Below are 16323 nucleotides of genomic sequence, written 5' to 3'. Positions count from 1 at the left end.
ATCAGCTCAGATAGAACAACCAACCACTGTATTTACTGTATGTTATGTTTTATATTTTACTTGGATTGTATCCTGGTTTAAGGCAGGTAAAAAGAAGCAATAAACATATGTCCAGAATCCCCAGAAAAATGCAAATGCACATCTCTAAGGTAAGATTGTAGTGTAATGACTGTCCAAAAGATGGCTCTATAATAAGATGTGAAACTGAATCCCCCAAAGGGGGACTGCCCGATCAGTCCAGATCACCAGAAACAGATCAGATTAGATTTACATCCCTTTGTAGAGGTAACTACATCACACTGCATGAAGACAAATGTTTCAAGATACATTATTTTCCTTCATAATATGAAGCACTGGCATAACAATGTTAATTTTGTATGGATATTTTTTAGTGCATTGATACACTTGTTTATGTGATATGTTGAGATAGATTGTGAAGTGTTCTACTTGTTGCAGCTACTGCTGCTTGTATCTTACCGATAGAGGTGGTGTGCCGTCATCTTCCACAGTGACAGTGAGTCGGTACTCTTGCTGGCGCTCTCGGTCGGGAGGGGCCGGCCGCGTCACCATCTCTCCAGTCACACGGTCCATACGGAAGGTCAGGTCCTGGTTTCCAGCAGTGATGTAGTAAAAGAGCATGGCGTTGGGACCGATGTCTCGGTCGGTAGCTATCACACGGAGAACTGACGTTCCACCTCCAACATTCTACAGATTGTATTATAAAAGAAGCCTCATTATTGATTGACACAATATTTAAAAGAAATGATTGCTGTGCAAACTGAAAATCACATAATATCACACCAGTACTCATGCCATTATTCAGCTTCAGTTTAAGAACAAAATACATGCAAACCTATAGAAACTCAAAGAAATTCAAAAGCAAGTCACACATGGATAAAATAAACATCATGCAAGTGAGTGTCCCCCTACCTCGCTTATGCTGACATTGTAGCCCCTCTGGCTTTCAATAACAGGTGCATTGTCATTGACATCCAAGATGTTGACGGTGAGGGAGTGGTCTGAGTGTCTGGGAGGTGAGCCATTGTCGATGGCACGCACCTGTAATAACATACACATGCACTAGCGTGTACTTGTATGCTGGTCTGATCATATATTTTGACACACAAAGAGAATAAGTGTACAATGATCTGCAAAATGCTGTGTCCTTTCCTTTCTGTGAAAATATTGAAAATATGTGATAATATGTTAATATGATCAGATCAGTTAAAAAACATCACACATCATCTAGCAACGCTGATACTCAAGTGAAACTAAATCAGGTTTATTTTAGAGGTTAGAAATTGAGGTAGGGTCTTAGTGAAAAGTGTAACATAAGTGCAGAAGTGGGGTCAAAGATATAACATGTGGATTGCAGCCTGACCTTCAATAAATAGCGGTCTACTGACTCTCTGTCCAGAGGAGCATTGACATAAACCTCCCCATAGGTGTTGTTCACTGTCTTGATCTTGAACACATCCTCCATGTTGCCAGCCACCAGAGTGAAATTGACCTAAGAGAGAGTAATGAAACAGAATGAAACAGAATGAAACAGAAAAATGGGAAGGAGAAAGAGAAAAAAAAGGAAAATATCAAGCAGCAGCAGGGTCAGTCAGAAATTGTAATCATAAAGTTACCCACACTGTATACATAGTTTAATATTTGCTTTTGGCTGTACAGATTCTAAATATTAAATACATTGCAGCACATGGTAAAGATTCAATGGGGAGCACAACTGAGACCTCCAATGGATTAACAAACAGGCAAGAAATGCCACTCTATGATTAAAATTGAAAATTAAGAAATGATGACTGAGAGACTGGAGGAGGTGGGTGGCTGCTGGAGAGAAAAATTAGCACGAGCACAGTGAAAAAAACTGAAGTTGTAAACAACAATGTGTAGCAGTCTTGAGCACGTATACTATGTAGTAGTAAGGAGAAAAATGCAGTGTTGGCAAGTTTAGTGGACCACTATGCTGAGATGTCAAAATTACTGTTGGCTGAAAACTGAGGCAAGGTTCAGATGAGGTGAAGTGTAACGTTATAGTACTCACGTCAAATAAAAAGTTACATAAACCAAAGTGAGTCAAACATGACTTATACACGTCAGTCACTGTCAAGTCGTGATAATGATTGATCTTTAAACTTTAACTTTGGTCTAAGCAAGTCAACATTTTTCTACCTCTCTTTCTTTTTTATTCTCACCAGTCCATTTAATCCAGCATCTCTGTCCCTTCCCAGCACTACTGCCACTTTCCTGCCCATGGGTGTGTTTTCTGCAATGTCGACTGAAGTATCAGATGTGATGTCAAACTCTGGACTGTTGTCATTCTCATCCAGAATAGTGATTGAAACCTGTCAAGAGATGAGATCAAATGTAGGCTCCATAACTTGCCAGATTGATGCAATACTTACCTTTGAGATGAATCAAATAACCAAGACCTAAAAATAAAAATCCTGCAGATGAATACAGTTCATGTTGCCTTTAAACAGAAGAGCAAGCCTTACCTTCTGCACTTCCAATGAGAGATGCAATGAATAAAAGAGGAATGCCATTAAGTTTTCTACAACAGAACAGACATGACACATACTGTAATAAATAAAAGAAGCTGTACACGAAAAGAAAGGTAAATGTACTCAGTTCAGAATTAAGCTTACCACAGTTGAGTCCTTTTTAGGTCCTCCATCATCAGCTACAACAGTCAAGGTGTACATGTCCCCCCGCTCTCTGTCCAGCAAGCCTGTCACTGTGATACGGCCCTGAAACATCACACACACAAGCATATATCTCCACATGCATAAAAATTCCAAACAAGATAGAAATATCCCTAATGTGACAAACCGGGAGCAAGGACAGAGAAAGAAAGAGTGACGCATTGCAAAACAACAAAACAAAACAAAACAAAAAATCCCCATTTCTCATCTATGAAAGGAATCAAATGACTTCAAAGCAAACAAGCTCTTTGATCGGCTTACAGTCATGCAGCTACAAGAGTGCTATCCTAAATCACAGAGGAAGAGGTGTTACGGAATCACAGTGCAGTTAATGAATGGAACATATTTGACAGAAGGTGGGTGTAGTCTTTGAAGTGTACAAAAAAAAAAGAGACATGTGTGCTCATATCATCAGTGACCTTTCTTCCCCACTGCTCCCCAGCTCACCGTGACGCTGTCTATCTTGAAGAGGGCCAGAGCCGCAGGTGAAGTGTCAGGGTCGAAGCGGTAAGTCAACTGGTTTAAGTTGTCGGCCGACTGGGCCTGCACTTGGACCACCTCTGTTCCCGTGGCGATGTTCTCACGTAGCGAAGCCTCATAACCAGCAGAGAAGAAGGCCACGGCCTCATCCAGCTCATTAAGTAACGTGACATAGACTGTGCAGAAACCTCGGTGGAAAGGTGGAGCCTGGTCAGTAGCCGAGACGTTCATCAGATAGGTTGTCTTGGTCTCATAGTCCAGGTAGTCGACAGTGGTTATCAGGCCAGTGCTCACATCCACCTCAAACTTGCGGTCCGAGCCAGACACAAGGGCATAAGAAACAGCTCCACCATCACCTGGCCAGGAAGACGGCGGTGGTTAGTAGGGAAAGCTTACAAAAACAACTTTAAAACATACATTTTTCAACTACTATGAGAGTTTAAAATAGTTACATTTCAAGCTGTGGTTATAACATTACAAAAGTTTCCTTTTTCCGAGGTTGTTTTTTTAACACTGTTGTCAACGCCCTTTTTGGCTATGTTATTGTTTATTTTAGTTTCTAGTTTCAAATGTTTTTTGGAAAATGTATGTCACGGCAGATGCATCATACACTTACACACTATGGGAAGTGAATAGAGGAAGTTTGTAGGGTGCAACAGAAGTAGAGGTTTAAAGATACGTTACTATTTTCCATGTAGTGTCAGACAGGTGTTATGACTGTGTTTTGTGTTGTGTTTTGATATTTCCCATTAGAATGGCACTCACTCGTGTAAGGGTTGGTAACCTGTAAATAACTGACCCACAACAGCAGTAGCAAAGCAAAAATGGGAAGTCTAAAGCCAGAGTCAGCTGAATGTCTCTTTCTATTTTGGATGAGGAGGATAAAACGTCATACTTAAGGGAACTGACATGGACTCACCAGTGTCAGGGTCTGTGGCACGCACCGCAATCACAGAAGTGCCGATGCCAGCAGTCTCCCTAAGGCCCAGGCGGTTGTATTGTTGCTGGGTAAACACTGGCACCTCATCATTGGCATCGTCTACATATATGATCACCTGCAGGGAAAGACATTTGTATAGAAATTACACATATTATCTTTGAGGAAAGGGTCTTGGTCTTGCTTCCAGGGAATGATTCCACAGACATAAATATTATATATATCTGAATCCCACTTCAGGGCCTGGATCCTCTTTGTTCTTTGTTTGTCTTTTGCCTCTCTATCCACATTTCTAGACCCAATATGTTGTAATGGGCCAACAAAGCTGTTAATTTTTTAAAAGCAGCCACATTTTCCTTTTAAATTTTGAATTTTCATGCTCTATAATAAAACAAAACAATTTCTACATACTTCATGCTACACATTTGGCATCAAGCACAGGGATAAAACTTTTATGTTACAGCATCCCCCCCTTCCCCCTCTGGCTATCGTCTTCTTCCTCACCCTCACAGAGCTCCTCATGCTGCCCTCGTCACTGTTGTAGGCCTCCACTTCCAACACATGGGAGCTGCTGGTTTCTCTGTCCAGTGCCCTGAGGCCTCTTGTCACCAGCCCGGATTGTCTGTCTATGCTGAACAGATTGTTGCTGTTCCCTGCATGTATGCATATACAAACATGAGCACACAGACACACACACACAGCGACAGAGAGAGAGGAAAGTGAGACAAAGCAAGATACTTGTACAAAAATGCACATTTAAGCAAAACATTTAATCAAGTCTCTGAGTCTACATAATTTCAGTTGCTTCCAACATTTAAAGAACCTGGCATTACTGTTAGATAGCTGCCTTATACACACTGACTGCTTCTAGACAATAGAAACTGCATTGGAAACACCACTCCATCACTGTCATACATGACCATCTGAAAAAATTAAAGCACAGCAGCACTTACCAGTGAGGATCCTGTACAGGACTCGGCCATTTTCCCCCTGGTCTGCATCAGTAGCTTGAACCTGTAAACACAAGCAAAAAGTTTTTATGTGAGAATTGAGCAGTTACTTTGGGTAACCAGTGAGTTTGTTGTTCAATGTTTACCCCCATAAAGTCACATGAGACACAATTCCATACATTTGTTTCTCACAAACATATAAATGGGTATTCTTACTCATTCACCACACATCCACTGGTGCCCAGTGTCTTGTTGCCACAACAACCCCAACATGGCTTGGCAGCAGAGCCTCTCTCTCTCTCTCTCTCTCTCTCTCTGTCTCTGTATCTGTCTCTCTCTCTCTCTCTCTCTCTCTCTCTCTCCAAAAGCAGCCCAAAACCCAAACCCAGCACAGACAGCACGGCTCCACAGCGTACACAGATAAATAGTGGAGCATGCTGGGCTGCTGGTGAATGGGCCATGTCATAAGACTGACTTCTGAATCCAGAGAGGCACAGAGCCACTGGCACTGGATGAGACTGACTTCATGTCACACTCCGCTCCTCTGTGGATGTGTCAAAACCTGTGGAGGTGCCTACAAAGTGCATATTCAGTAGTCTACAGAGACACACACTCAAGACACTTGAGAGCATGTATGTGCACTTGGGTACGCACAAATACAGATACATACACTCTCACAGTCTCTCTCTCTTGCCCTGTGTGTCCTCCTTTGCTCTCTCCCACTCCCCCTGTGAAGAGGGGCCCAACTTCAGTCTCATTAGCTTTATAAAAGAGCTGGAGAGAAGAGGAGAAAGAGGAGGAGAAGGGAGGGGGAGATGGGAGAAAAAAGAGGCTGGGGGGTCAGATTGGTGAGTGATGAATAGGGTATTACACAGCGGACTGCACCACTTAGGCCATAAAAGGGGTGTATAAAGTGTAAGACTACATTGCTGAGCCAGATGTTATAAGTGTAAGCATGAGGAGTGTAAGCATTAAGAGATTATTCACTAAGCCTCTGCATGGCTCAGAAAACACACTATTGTCTTTGGCTCCCTGGGATTAAAACAACTGTGAGATATTTCGGTTGTTATGCTGTTCCCCACATTTTACCCTCTTTTCCTCCTTGTTCCCCTCTTCCTCCCCAGCGTTTTCCCCTCTGTCTCTGGGAAATCAGCAGTTTAAGGGGGGAAAACAAGAGCGTGGAGCCAAGAAACAGGTCTGACCTCAGTTACTGGAATTAAGCAAGGTGCTGTTTTAAAGAGTTTCTAAAGTGTGGGTGTGAGTATACATTTTTGAAGGGTTTTATTCTAAATTACTAAAGGTTCAATCTGAAGAATAAATGTTAACTGCTAAGTATTTTAGAGGTAAACATATTTAAGTTCTTACAAATCTTAAGGTCTCAACTTTTCTAACAATCTCATTAATGTCTCTTACAATATGTATTTTATATCTGCCACAGGGTCTCATTTTGGAATGAAACTCCTAAAAGGCATGTGAGCTGCTTGACATGTGCTTTAGTAACTGCACATTGTCTAAAAGGAGTATGAGGAGAGTGTCGCATTCATTTGTTTTAGTATGGTTAGTACTTATTTCGAGAACAGATTTGGATAATAACAAATAGAGGCTGAGATCAATATGTAGACAATATAGAGAATATACAGTAAACAAATAACATAAATAGAGACTAGTCAAAAGGCAATAAAACAGAAAAAAGTATTTTTTGCATTTGCAAGCAGGCTACTAGGGAACTGGAGAACTTGTGGATGCATAATTAGTCAAACTTTACAAATGTGAATAGGTTAGACAAAGTGTCTTGTAAAGAAGCAAAGAAATTAGTTTGACTGTTTTAAAAACTAGCTGAGCGGTCAGATCTGCGGGAGCAACAAAGTGGGGTGATCGAGAGGGAGAGTACCTTAAAGCTAAGCTGCCAAGCTTGAGACCAGCATGCCTAATCACGAATATGTGCAGTACAGTCTCCAGTATGTGTGGGTGAGAAAAAAAGTTTGTGTTTGAATAGTTTGTGTGTGTGTGTGTGTGTGTGCGTGTGTGCGTGTGTGCGTGTGGCATATGTGCTTGGAGGCGCTGACTAATGAACTGACTCTCTAACGAGCCATCCTGCTCCACTGGCCTTTTCACAGCTTTCCTGGCATTTGGTCTTAAAAATAATTTCACGTCCCAATGTGTTTCCCTTAAACCGATAAGCCATGCTTTGTCTCCGCTGAATTAAGGACGATGACATTTACAAATGTTACTATGCTGAAGATGGGGGCACGTAGAATGAGAGGGGGGATAATTGGAGACCGGGGTAGATGAGGTGGGTGCCTTGCATTTTACAAGGGGCATTTTAATAAACCCAATTTGTTTTACATTGAAGAAAGCCTGTCAAGCATTGACTGTTTTGTAGTCCTTGATTTAATAGCTACATAATTGCCGCAAATGCCAAACACTCACCGCATGTGCATGTGCATGTGCATGCAGCCGTTTCTGTGCGTATTTGTGCGTGTGTGTACGTTTATCATAAGCCCTTCTCCCAATAAAGTGAAAATTAACCTACTCAGCTTGGTTAGGCTTGGTTAGTGAGGCAAGAAGCTTTGGCAGAGGCTGACCACATACAAGCAGACACACACACATACACACACACACACACACACACCCTTACATAGACCTTCAATCTAATGTTGTCTTCTCCATCCAGGGCTAAGACAACATGAACGCCACTGAACCAGGGTCCAACTTCATCTTTAACACAGAAAATGTCACTCTATCCAACCTTACAACCACCAACACTTCTCCCACCATCTCACAGCCCCCATCCTATTCTTCAGATGACTACGACCCAGAATTCACCATCATGGTGGTGCTGGGTTTATCGCTGCTGCTGGCAGGATTAGCAGCATTTCTGGCAGTGTGCCGGCCCTCAGAACAGGATGGGGACTCAGAGGCGAGCTGTGGCCCAGGGGAGAGCTTGACCCATGGAAGAAGCCGGTCCAGTGAGCCCCAGCTCAAGGTGTGGAAGAGACTGGGGTCCTATCGTCGTTCATACAACCTCTCCTTCAGACGACCGCCCCATCGTAGGCCGCATGAGCGAGAGATCACACATGTGTCCCAGTCACTAGCTCAACAGACACCACAGCCAGAAGCCAGTACGGAGCCTCACCTTACTATGCCATGTCTATTTGACTATGTCACGGAAATCTGACTTGAGGACAGGCTAAGGGCTGATGACTGCTCCTCAAAACAAGTGATACAGGTGGATAAAGTGGATGAGGTTTGCAACAAAACAAATGTTTAAAAATTGGGCAATCAAAAAGCCATTGCAGCGCATTTCTTGTGACTGAAGATTTCACCCTTTTTAGCAGGTAACATTGTTGTGCATGGATGTTCTTTTTCAGCACTGCTCTGCACTATTTTCACTAGAGAGAAAACTGATCTAATCCAACAACAACTCAATTTGATTGCAATTATCTCAGTAAAGATTTGATGCATCATCAGATTTGACATTCTAGAATAAATTGAATTTGATTTGATTATATACTCATTTTTCCAAGGGAAATCAAACAGATGCAGTGAATAATAATTCAACATAGAAACCCCACAGCAAGGTAAATAAATTTAGTCTTAAAAATGTTCTTCCATCACATTCGTGGTGTGGGGATGAGTATGATTTACACACCCCATGGATCTGGTAATTCATGTATATTAAGACATTATTTTATCAAAACATAATGACTTACCAATGCTGACAAGACAAATGAACCCAGAGCCAAAAAGAGACCACTCTGTAACTGATTGTGTTTTGTAATTGTTTACAAAATAAAATTACTTTTTAAGTTTGACTGATGAAAGTGCAGTTTGTGATGAGATGTGTTTAGCAGTGTGTTTTCTACCTGAAGGATGCTGGTTCCTTGGGGCACGCTCTCCAGTATGCTGGTCTCATAGCTGTTTTGCAGGAAGATGGGTCTGTTGTCGTTAACATCCTGCACCTCAACAAATACAGTGGCTGTGCCTGTCCTCCGGCTGCCTGCTGGACCGTTGTCTATGTGCAGAAACAGACACATTCACAAACACATCAGCTGCAATCATTCAGGTTAATGCTAATTTTAGGGTTGAGCCAGGACAACACAAATAGACACATTGTTGGCTTGGCTCATCAGAACTTGTTGGGTTGTTTTCATCTGCTTGTGAATTAGGACAATATGTGTAGTCCTGTTCTCTTGCGCAGTTTTGCATTATCTCTGCTTCTTCTCCACTCTCTCGTGTCTCTGGCCCCCTCTGCAGATAAGCCAGCGTGACTCACTGGTTTCCAAAACAGGAAAACCTCAGAGTTTTGTTCTTGCTTTTCAAACAGGAACAAAGGCAGTTGAGCAATAGTCTGAAATCACAGCAGATGTGCAGGCATTGCTTTTTCTAATCATTGTCGTACGAAAGTACAAAGGAGCAGCTTTGAAGATCCCAAACAAAACAACTCAGAAAACAAGTCAAATTATAACAAATATACACACAGACTGTGTAATGGGGATGATAAAAGATGATAACGTTTTTCTATTATCATAAAAAGGTGAGTTCATAACATACCTATAGCTTCTACAACCAGAGTGTATGCTGCTTGGGTCTCTCTGTCTAGGCCAACCACCGTCCGAACAACCCCGTCTCTGAAACCCACGCTAAATTTACCGTCCTGATTACCACCTAGAAACAGAACACAGACACAATTCCAAATTAATTTACGGCATATTAGTTAAACATACTCATTTATATACACACAGAACAACTATAATACTAAAAGAAGCATGCAAGAGCAGCTCACCTCAGTCACACACAGGTCATACACAGATGGATGGATGGACAAAGGTACTGTATGTGCACATAGACCCCTGTAGCCCACAGACACACAAAAACAACCCCCCACTTTGACCTCTGACCTGTAATGAAGTAGCTAAGTTCGGCGTTGAGACCAGCGTCGTTGTCAGAGCAGCTGAGGCGTGCTACAATGTGGTCTCTAGGGACACTCTCCTTCAGGGAAACATTGTACAGGCGAGGGTTGAAGGTGGGCGTCTCATCATTTACATCCAGAACTGACCCACGCACACAGACAGAAAGACATGAGGACATACAGATAGATGTACTGTACATGAGGACAAATAAGGCAGCAGGGTGGTGCAGTGAGTGGAAAGGTTTTAGTGTATAGTCTAGTTAAACAGTCTAGTTCAACGATCTGTGCTGTTCTATAGTTGGTCCTGACTTCCCTGCGAAGTTAAGAGACGTGACACAATCTCTATGAAACAATTCAAAATATTTTGATGCCTCTGACTCATCTGATCCTTTCGAGAAATGACAGAAAACCTTTTTCAGTTTTTCCATTTCTTTTTTTTAGTTAACAGCAGTCAGGCGGTTTGTCTCCTTTAAAGATTTCTCACATCCCACCAGCAGGTGGTGGTATCCTTATCAGCAGATTCCTGAGAAGTCAGTGGTTAACCATCTGCCATAATGAAGTAACTGTTCATGACAGGCAGAATCCAATCATACCATGGCTTAGCAGTTTCATATATAGGGTCAAAGAAAAATCAAACCCAGGTTTCTTACCATCAGCCACATTTGGCTCACCTGTGATAGTAAGGGTTGAAGTGGAGGTGCGAGGGAACTTCCCTGCATCGTGTGCAATAATTCTCAAATGGTATTGTGCTATCTGCTCGCGATCCAGGACTGCAGTGGAAGTGAGAATGCCAGTGGAGGTGTTCAGGTAGAAGTCGAGGCGAGGCATTCCCATCTGTAACGCCATTGTTATCAAACCATTCTTATCATCATCTGGGTCCTCTACCTGGACCTATAACAGGAAGAGAGAGGGGACAATACACAGGAGAGAGTGAAATCAAGAAAGAGCACAGCAGGTTATTGAAAGGATTAAGGACGGCCAGTAAAAAGAGAGATATGTTAAACATGAAGTTTTATTTTAATTGGATAGCAATTATCATAAAGTACTGAATCTCTTTGAAAGTCATATTTTAAAAACATTACGTTAAGAAAAAAATTATATTTTGCACCACTGAAATTTTTAAAATGTAAAAATTCTGAATCCTTTTTCTCTTTTAAAATATGATCATTATTGAATGTGTTTTTTTTACCTTAAAAACTGAGGATCCAATGGGCAGTCCCTCTGGCATCTCAGCCACAAAGGGCAGGTTGATGAAGGTTGGGTCATTGTCATTCAGATCTAGCAGGTTAACAGACACTGTGGTGCTCGCTGATGCACGCAGTGGAGGTCTACCACCTAAAGAGGACGCCAGAGGGACACATAAAGACAGACACGCACACACACCCCACATCTCACGGTCAGAGGAGTTTATTAGCCGCAGTAAAAAGTTTCATGGTCAACATAAAACTTGAGGAATGAGGCTTGAAGAAAGAGGCTAATCGCTCAGAATTGAAAGCTCTCTGCTGAGAATGATATAAAGCTATTCAAGCTCGCTTACAAATGGTTTATGTGTTTCATGAGTCAAACAAATTTACACAGTGAAAGGCAAATACAAGTGTAAACTGACATTACGTCGCACACATAAACATTACTTACCGTCGACAGCTGAGATGATAATGGTCCTCATGAGTGCTGCCTCCCTGGGGTTGGAGCTTTCCCTGTCCAGGGTTACCCCACTGGTGCGGATCTTCCCTGTACTGCTGTTAATCGTGTAGTAAGGGTTTTCTGGACTGATACTGTACATCACTGTACCATTTTCCCCATCATCAGGGTCCACTGCCAACACCTGGACAGGTGAAAGACAGGACAAGACATTTTTTCTTTTGGTCTGAACTCTTTTAATAACTCACCCCCAAAACAAGTGGTGTATCCTCAATCCTAAAGTTAAACTGTGTTGTTTTATAAAACTATCAGCAAGGAGAAAAGGATGCGGGGCCAGGAGTACAGAAAATGTCAGGAGGGGAAGAATGAGGAAAATAATCAGTTAAAGAAAAAGAAAAACAGTAATTGTATTCATAATAGTAATAACAACATCCCCTAGAGCAGGGGTGTCCAAACTGTTCGACAAATGGCCAGTGCAGATTTTCCTTCCAACCAAACAGCAGCACACCAGACGACTCATTTAATCAACTGATCTTAGTCTTCAAAGAGTTGATTGGTCAAACTGTGTGCTTTTGGTTGGTTGGATCAAAAACTTGCAGCCACACCGGCCCTATGTGGAACAGTTTGGACACCTCTGCCCTAGAGCATCTTCAAACTCAACCCCTTCCTACGGTCCTAACACATCAGTCAGCTAAAAGAAAAATGGTAACGTCTCTTTTCTGACACAAAGTGGCGATGGGTGATGAATGTGTGAAACCGGGAGCCAAGCTAAAACACTGGCTGATTTTTAAAGAGCTGTTCAATTATTCAGTACGCTGACTAAAAACGTTAGAAAGTGGTTAATTGGTCATTAGAGGAACAAAGGTTTTGCAGGTATTAAATTATTAAGGGGACATGGTAGGCAGGCATCTCTGAGGCCCATTGATTAGCAAAAGCACAGACAAAGGTAGGTGATATAAGATGTGGGGAAGTGTCTAGCTCAGCCAGTCCAACTAATCAATTCTGGTGTGAGCAGAACACATTAAAAGATGGTGAGCAAATATATTAGCCCTGTCTATTGAACTGCAGCTCTGGCCTGACTGCAGAGTGGCAGAAAAGAGAATATTGTTTTGAGACGAGATATTAGAGGGGGTTCACTGCGCATGTGTAGGCCCTGAATGTAAAAGGACTACTAGTGATGGTGGGGTGCACCGAGTTTTGAGTGGGCTGATTTTTGTACTGGGTGCTGCAACCAAATTCATCGGCTCACTGGACACCTCAAGGGGGACTCTGCAGGTGGCCTCTTGTCACCATAGTAACGCTGGTTGGGCCAGGGCTACATTGGGGCCAATTACAGAAGTGTAAGCATGGGTGGGCCGATTCATTGAAAAATGGTCAAAGGGGTAACAGTGTCTGTCCACTGAGCACAGTCACATACAGTATGCATTGCATTGCTGGCTGCACCATAAATGAACTCAACTGAGGAATAGCTACAAGAGAGCAGAAACAAGTGGAAAATGTAGCAACATTTTAGCAGTGCCAAAGCTTATATCTTGAATTTCTCTTCCCTTATCATTTCTCCATTCCACTCGCTTGCCCTGCAAGATGGGTTCTTGCTTACTTTTCTGCCTAGCAGCTGAATAATTTGCTATGCGTATGACTGCAGGCTACATTTTAATTAGCAATCGGACTCCCTTAATTACACTCACTGACACCGCTTTAATTAATGGACAATCAGGGCTTAATTAACAACAACACACTGCCAAAGACACCATCAGGACAATGAGAAAGTTTGGGCTAATATTAGAGTGTTTGTGATGACCTACGCAGTGATGGTGATGATGTACTGTTTTTCATGTACAATATGCCTTTAATGATCACAACTTCTCAAGGATCCTGGTGTTCTCTCAACATCACATTTGTGTATAAAAAGGAGAGGTCTCTGCACTCACAGAGATAACATCGGTGTATATTGGGCTCTTCTCCACTACGTTGGCATGGTATGGCTCATCTCTCCAGAAAGGGGCGTTGTCATTGATGTCCAAAATAGTGATATTCACCTATACAACGTGAGAGTGAGGGAAAGTTAATGGAAAATGAGCTATGTAATAGACCACCATGGTGTATAATGCAAAAAACATGAAACAGCTGTAAGGAGGATCAGAAGGATGATGGCTGCAAAGAGGTTACCGTGGCGATGCCAGTCTTCTGCTGAGGGCCCACCCCTCCATCCACAGCTCTGACTATCAGGATGTACTCGGACTTCAGCTCTCGATCCAGCAGGGCTGTGGTGGTGATCTCTCCTGAAACACACATGGAATGAGAAGTCAGGACAAATTGAGTTAAAGGCCCTAACCAAAAAACCCACACAACCCAGCCACAATGTGCATGTAAGCAAAAGAGAAAAGGGTGTTGCAGATGTGAACTGACAGCAGAATGACCTCAAACAATTCAAATTTGAAATAGAAAAATGGAATCAGATCTCAATAATTCTGTCTCAATTACAAGTATGCTTTCAGAAAATATACACACTTGCAAATGCACACACACACGCATTCGCGCATGCACGCACACACACACACACACACACACACACACACACACACACACACACACACACACACACCTGAGCGTGAGTTGAGACGGTACTGAGAGGAGCCCTCCAGGGAGTAGATGAGTGAGGCCTGGCCAAACTCCCGCGAGGCGTCCAAATCAGTAGCATTCACAAGCAGCACAGTTGCTCCTGTGGAGGAGAGGGAGGGATGAAGGCAAGAAGACAGAAAGAAAGTTACAACTCATGGAGTGGGAAGGAAAAATGAATTGAGACACAGAGTTATGAGGAAAATATGTGAAGTCTAGTAAAGAGGAAAGACAAGCAGCAGAGACAGACTGAAATGGCATTCAGAGAGCTAATTTCTTCACCGCCCCCATCCACAGCTCCACTGATGGCATGGCAGTGAGTGGGTTTATGGATTAGTGGATTATCAGCTTGTTTGGCACAGCCCATACTTGGCACAGGCTAGATCAATACCCCAGCAGACAGGGGGATGAGAGGCTAGCCAGAGCTGCAGGGCTAGCCTTTAGCCCAGCCTTGCAGCCCAAGCCTTAGGCCCCTAGCTGAGGGCCAAGCACTTTAACCATATGGCCCTAAACCTCAGCCTTGGCTCAAGGCTGCTCAACTGTGCGCTCTTTCAAAATCGTGTTCGAGACACAAAAAGTGGCCAGCGTCTGCTGGAGCTCAGAGGGAGAAAGGGGCGGGCAAATATCTCATTTCCCTCTAGCGACTGGAAACTAATCTATTGTCTGGGATAAAAGAGTCTTCTGAATGCATGCATGAGAATGAATATAGCAGCCAATGATTTTTCCTTGAATAGTCAATATCCTGCATTCTGGCTGAGCATTTAAAAACATTATGCAAAATCAAAACAAATAAGACAGCAGAGGCCAGAGGACCGAAATAAAATAAAACATACCCCCAAGAAAGCAAAGCTATTTGTTGAATATGCTAATAGTAAGGCAATTCAAGTAAGAAGTGACGGTATGTCCTACACACCGTGTTTGAGCTGTTTGGAGTGTTTAAGTGCTGTGTTGGTTGTACAGATCGGAAAATGCATTCTAGCAACTAAACTGTAACCCCACATGTATAAAATGACTCACCGGCATTAATGTTCTCTGGGATTTTGACAATGTAGGACGGCTTGCTGAACTCGGGTGGATTGTCGTTTTCATCCTGGAGGAGGTATAAAGAACAACAACAGCTCAAATCAATGTGCTAAACAATGAGAAAAATGCAAATGATGCTTAAAAAAGAGGAACTAAAAAAGGGTTTGAAGCCGTCATCACACAACATATTTGGGAATCAGGACGCTGAGAAGCGCTTAATGTTTTTAATAGTAAAACAGTAGTGGTATCTAAGATTAAGTGGAGACAGTCACTTTACTCATCATTGCATCTTGTATGATGAAAAGGTTGGATGGACATCTCTAACATTAAGACGTAGTTTTTATTTATAAAGCTCTTTATGGCCACTTGCCATCTGATATCACCGTATCATCAATATTAAACTGCTTCCATAGTCGTTATTTCACTTGTGCAAGTGATTGGCTAATGCTCAACGCAAACATTCTCTATTTCTACTTTATTCTGTACCTCAACATCATCATAAATGATGACATGCCCTCAATGAATTTAATACAGTTTGAATAAATGCCTTTGATGATGGTTAGTCAGCTGATTAAAGTGAAAACTCCTAACCAGGCAGTGCAGTGTAGTTAATTGCTTTAATTGCAGGAGTGTGGAAAAACTACACCTGAATAATCAGTGGTATATTGCAAAGGCTGAGTTGGACATTAAAAAAGAAGACACATTTGCAATGATAGGGGAGAAAATCATTAAAAACATTATTATTAATGGCTTTACCTAAAACAAAGGGTAATCAAGTCTTGTAATTTGACAGGAACGAATGGCTACAACATGGAACAACATCTGCTGTCACATGGACTTTCCCAGAGCATTTATATTTCCCACAACCTCCCACTCATTGAATTAGACTCCATTTCACTCCAACACATCCAGTTGTGTGGCTATTCGCAGAAAGGCTCCCCACTGTGTGAGCTGCTGAGAATTGTTAACACTTTAACAACAGTCACTGGCACTATTATCTATCTGGGCTCTATGTTACACTGGTGCAAAGCATTGTGTGTGTGATGCTGC

The 16323-nt window shown here is 42.3% G+C and overlaps 2 protein-coding genes across 5 annotated transcripts in view; one reads left to right on the top strand and one right to left on the bottom strand.

Annotated features, from left to right (window-relative positions):
- cdh23 (cadherin-related 23) overlaps positions 1 to 16323 on the bottom strand; it is a 149414-nt gene that overhangs the window by 28728 nt on the left and 104363 nt on the right. Inside the window, exons 18-37 of the mRNA XM_027277516.1 lie at positions 15268 to 15340; positions 14237 to 14353; positions 13801 to 13913; positions 13563 to 13670; positions 11626 to 11815; positions 11180 to 11325; positions 10662 to 10881; positions 9980 to 10132; positions 9633 to 9746; positions 8945 to 9093; positions 5082 to 5142; positions 4633 to 4781; positions 4111 to 4246; positions 3159 to 3547; positions 2655 to 2756; positions 2505 to 2507; positions 2202 to 2351; positions 1382 to 1510; positions 931 to 1059; positions 478 to 705 (exon numbers count right to left, since the gene is read on the bottom strand). Of these exons, the coding sequence (XP_027133317.1) occupies positions 478 to 705; positions 931 to 1059; positions 1382 to 1510; positions 2202 to 2351; positions 2505 to 2507; positions 2655 to 2756; positions 3159 to 3547; positions 4111 to 4246; positions 4633 to 4781; positions 5082 to 5142; positions 8945 to 9093; positions 9633 to 9746; positions 9980 to 10132; positions 10662 to 10881; positions 11180 to 11325; positions 11626 to 11815; positions 13563 to 13670; positions 13801 to 13913; positions 14237 to 14353; positions 15268 to 15340 (2859 nt within the window). The remainder of the gene's footprint in view (positions 1 to 477; positions 706 to 930; positions 1060 to 1381; positions 1511 to 2201; positions 2352 to 2504; positions 2508 to 2654; positions 2757 to 3158; positions 3548 to 4110; positions 4247 to 4632; positions 4782 to 5081; positions 5143 to 8944; positions 9094 to 9632; positions 9747 to 9979; positions 10133 to 10661; positions 10882 to 11179; positions 11326 to 11625; positions 11816 to 13562; positions 13671 to 13800; positions 13914 to 14236; positions 14354 to 15267; positions 15341 to 16323) is intronic.
- LOC104925557 (uncharacterized protein C10orf105) lies at positions 6025 to 8893 on the top strand. Of its 4 annotated transcripts, none has more exons than XM_019254584.2 (2): positions 6025 to 6127; positions 7753 to 8893. In XM_019254584.2, exon 2 carries the CDS (start codon positions 7765 to 7767, stop codon positions 8254 to 8256), a length of 492 nt encoding a protein of 163 aa, XP_019110129.2. In that variant the 5' UTR covers positions 6025 to 6127; positions 7753 to 7764; the 3' UTR covers positions 8257 to 8893. The 4 variants fall into 4 exon arrangements, with proteins under 4 accessions (XP_019110129.2, XP_019110128.2, XP_010737518.3 ...); XM_019254583.2 differs by lacking the exon at positions 6025 to 6127 and adding an exon at positions 6181 to 6303; XM_010739216.3 differs by lacking the exon at positions 6025 to 6127 and adding an exon at positions 6181 to 6329.

Source organism: Larimichthys crocea, chromosome III (assembly GCF_000972845.2).
Source record: "Larimichthys crocea isolate SSNF chromosome III, L_crocea_2.0, whole genome shotgun sequence".
Taxonomy (NCBI): domain Eukaryota; kingdom Metazoa; phylum Chordata; class Actinopteri; family Sciaenidae; genus Larimichthys; species Larimichthys crocea.
Note: the sequence above shows the minus strand (reverse complement) of the source record. Positions and strands in the feature narration are given on the sequence as shown.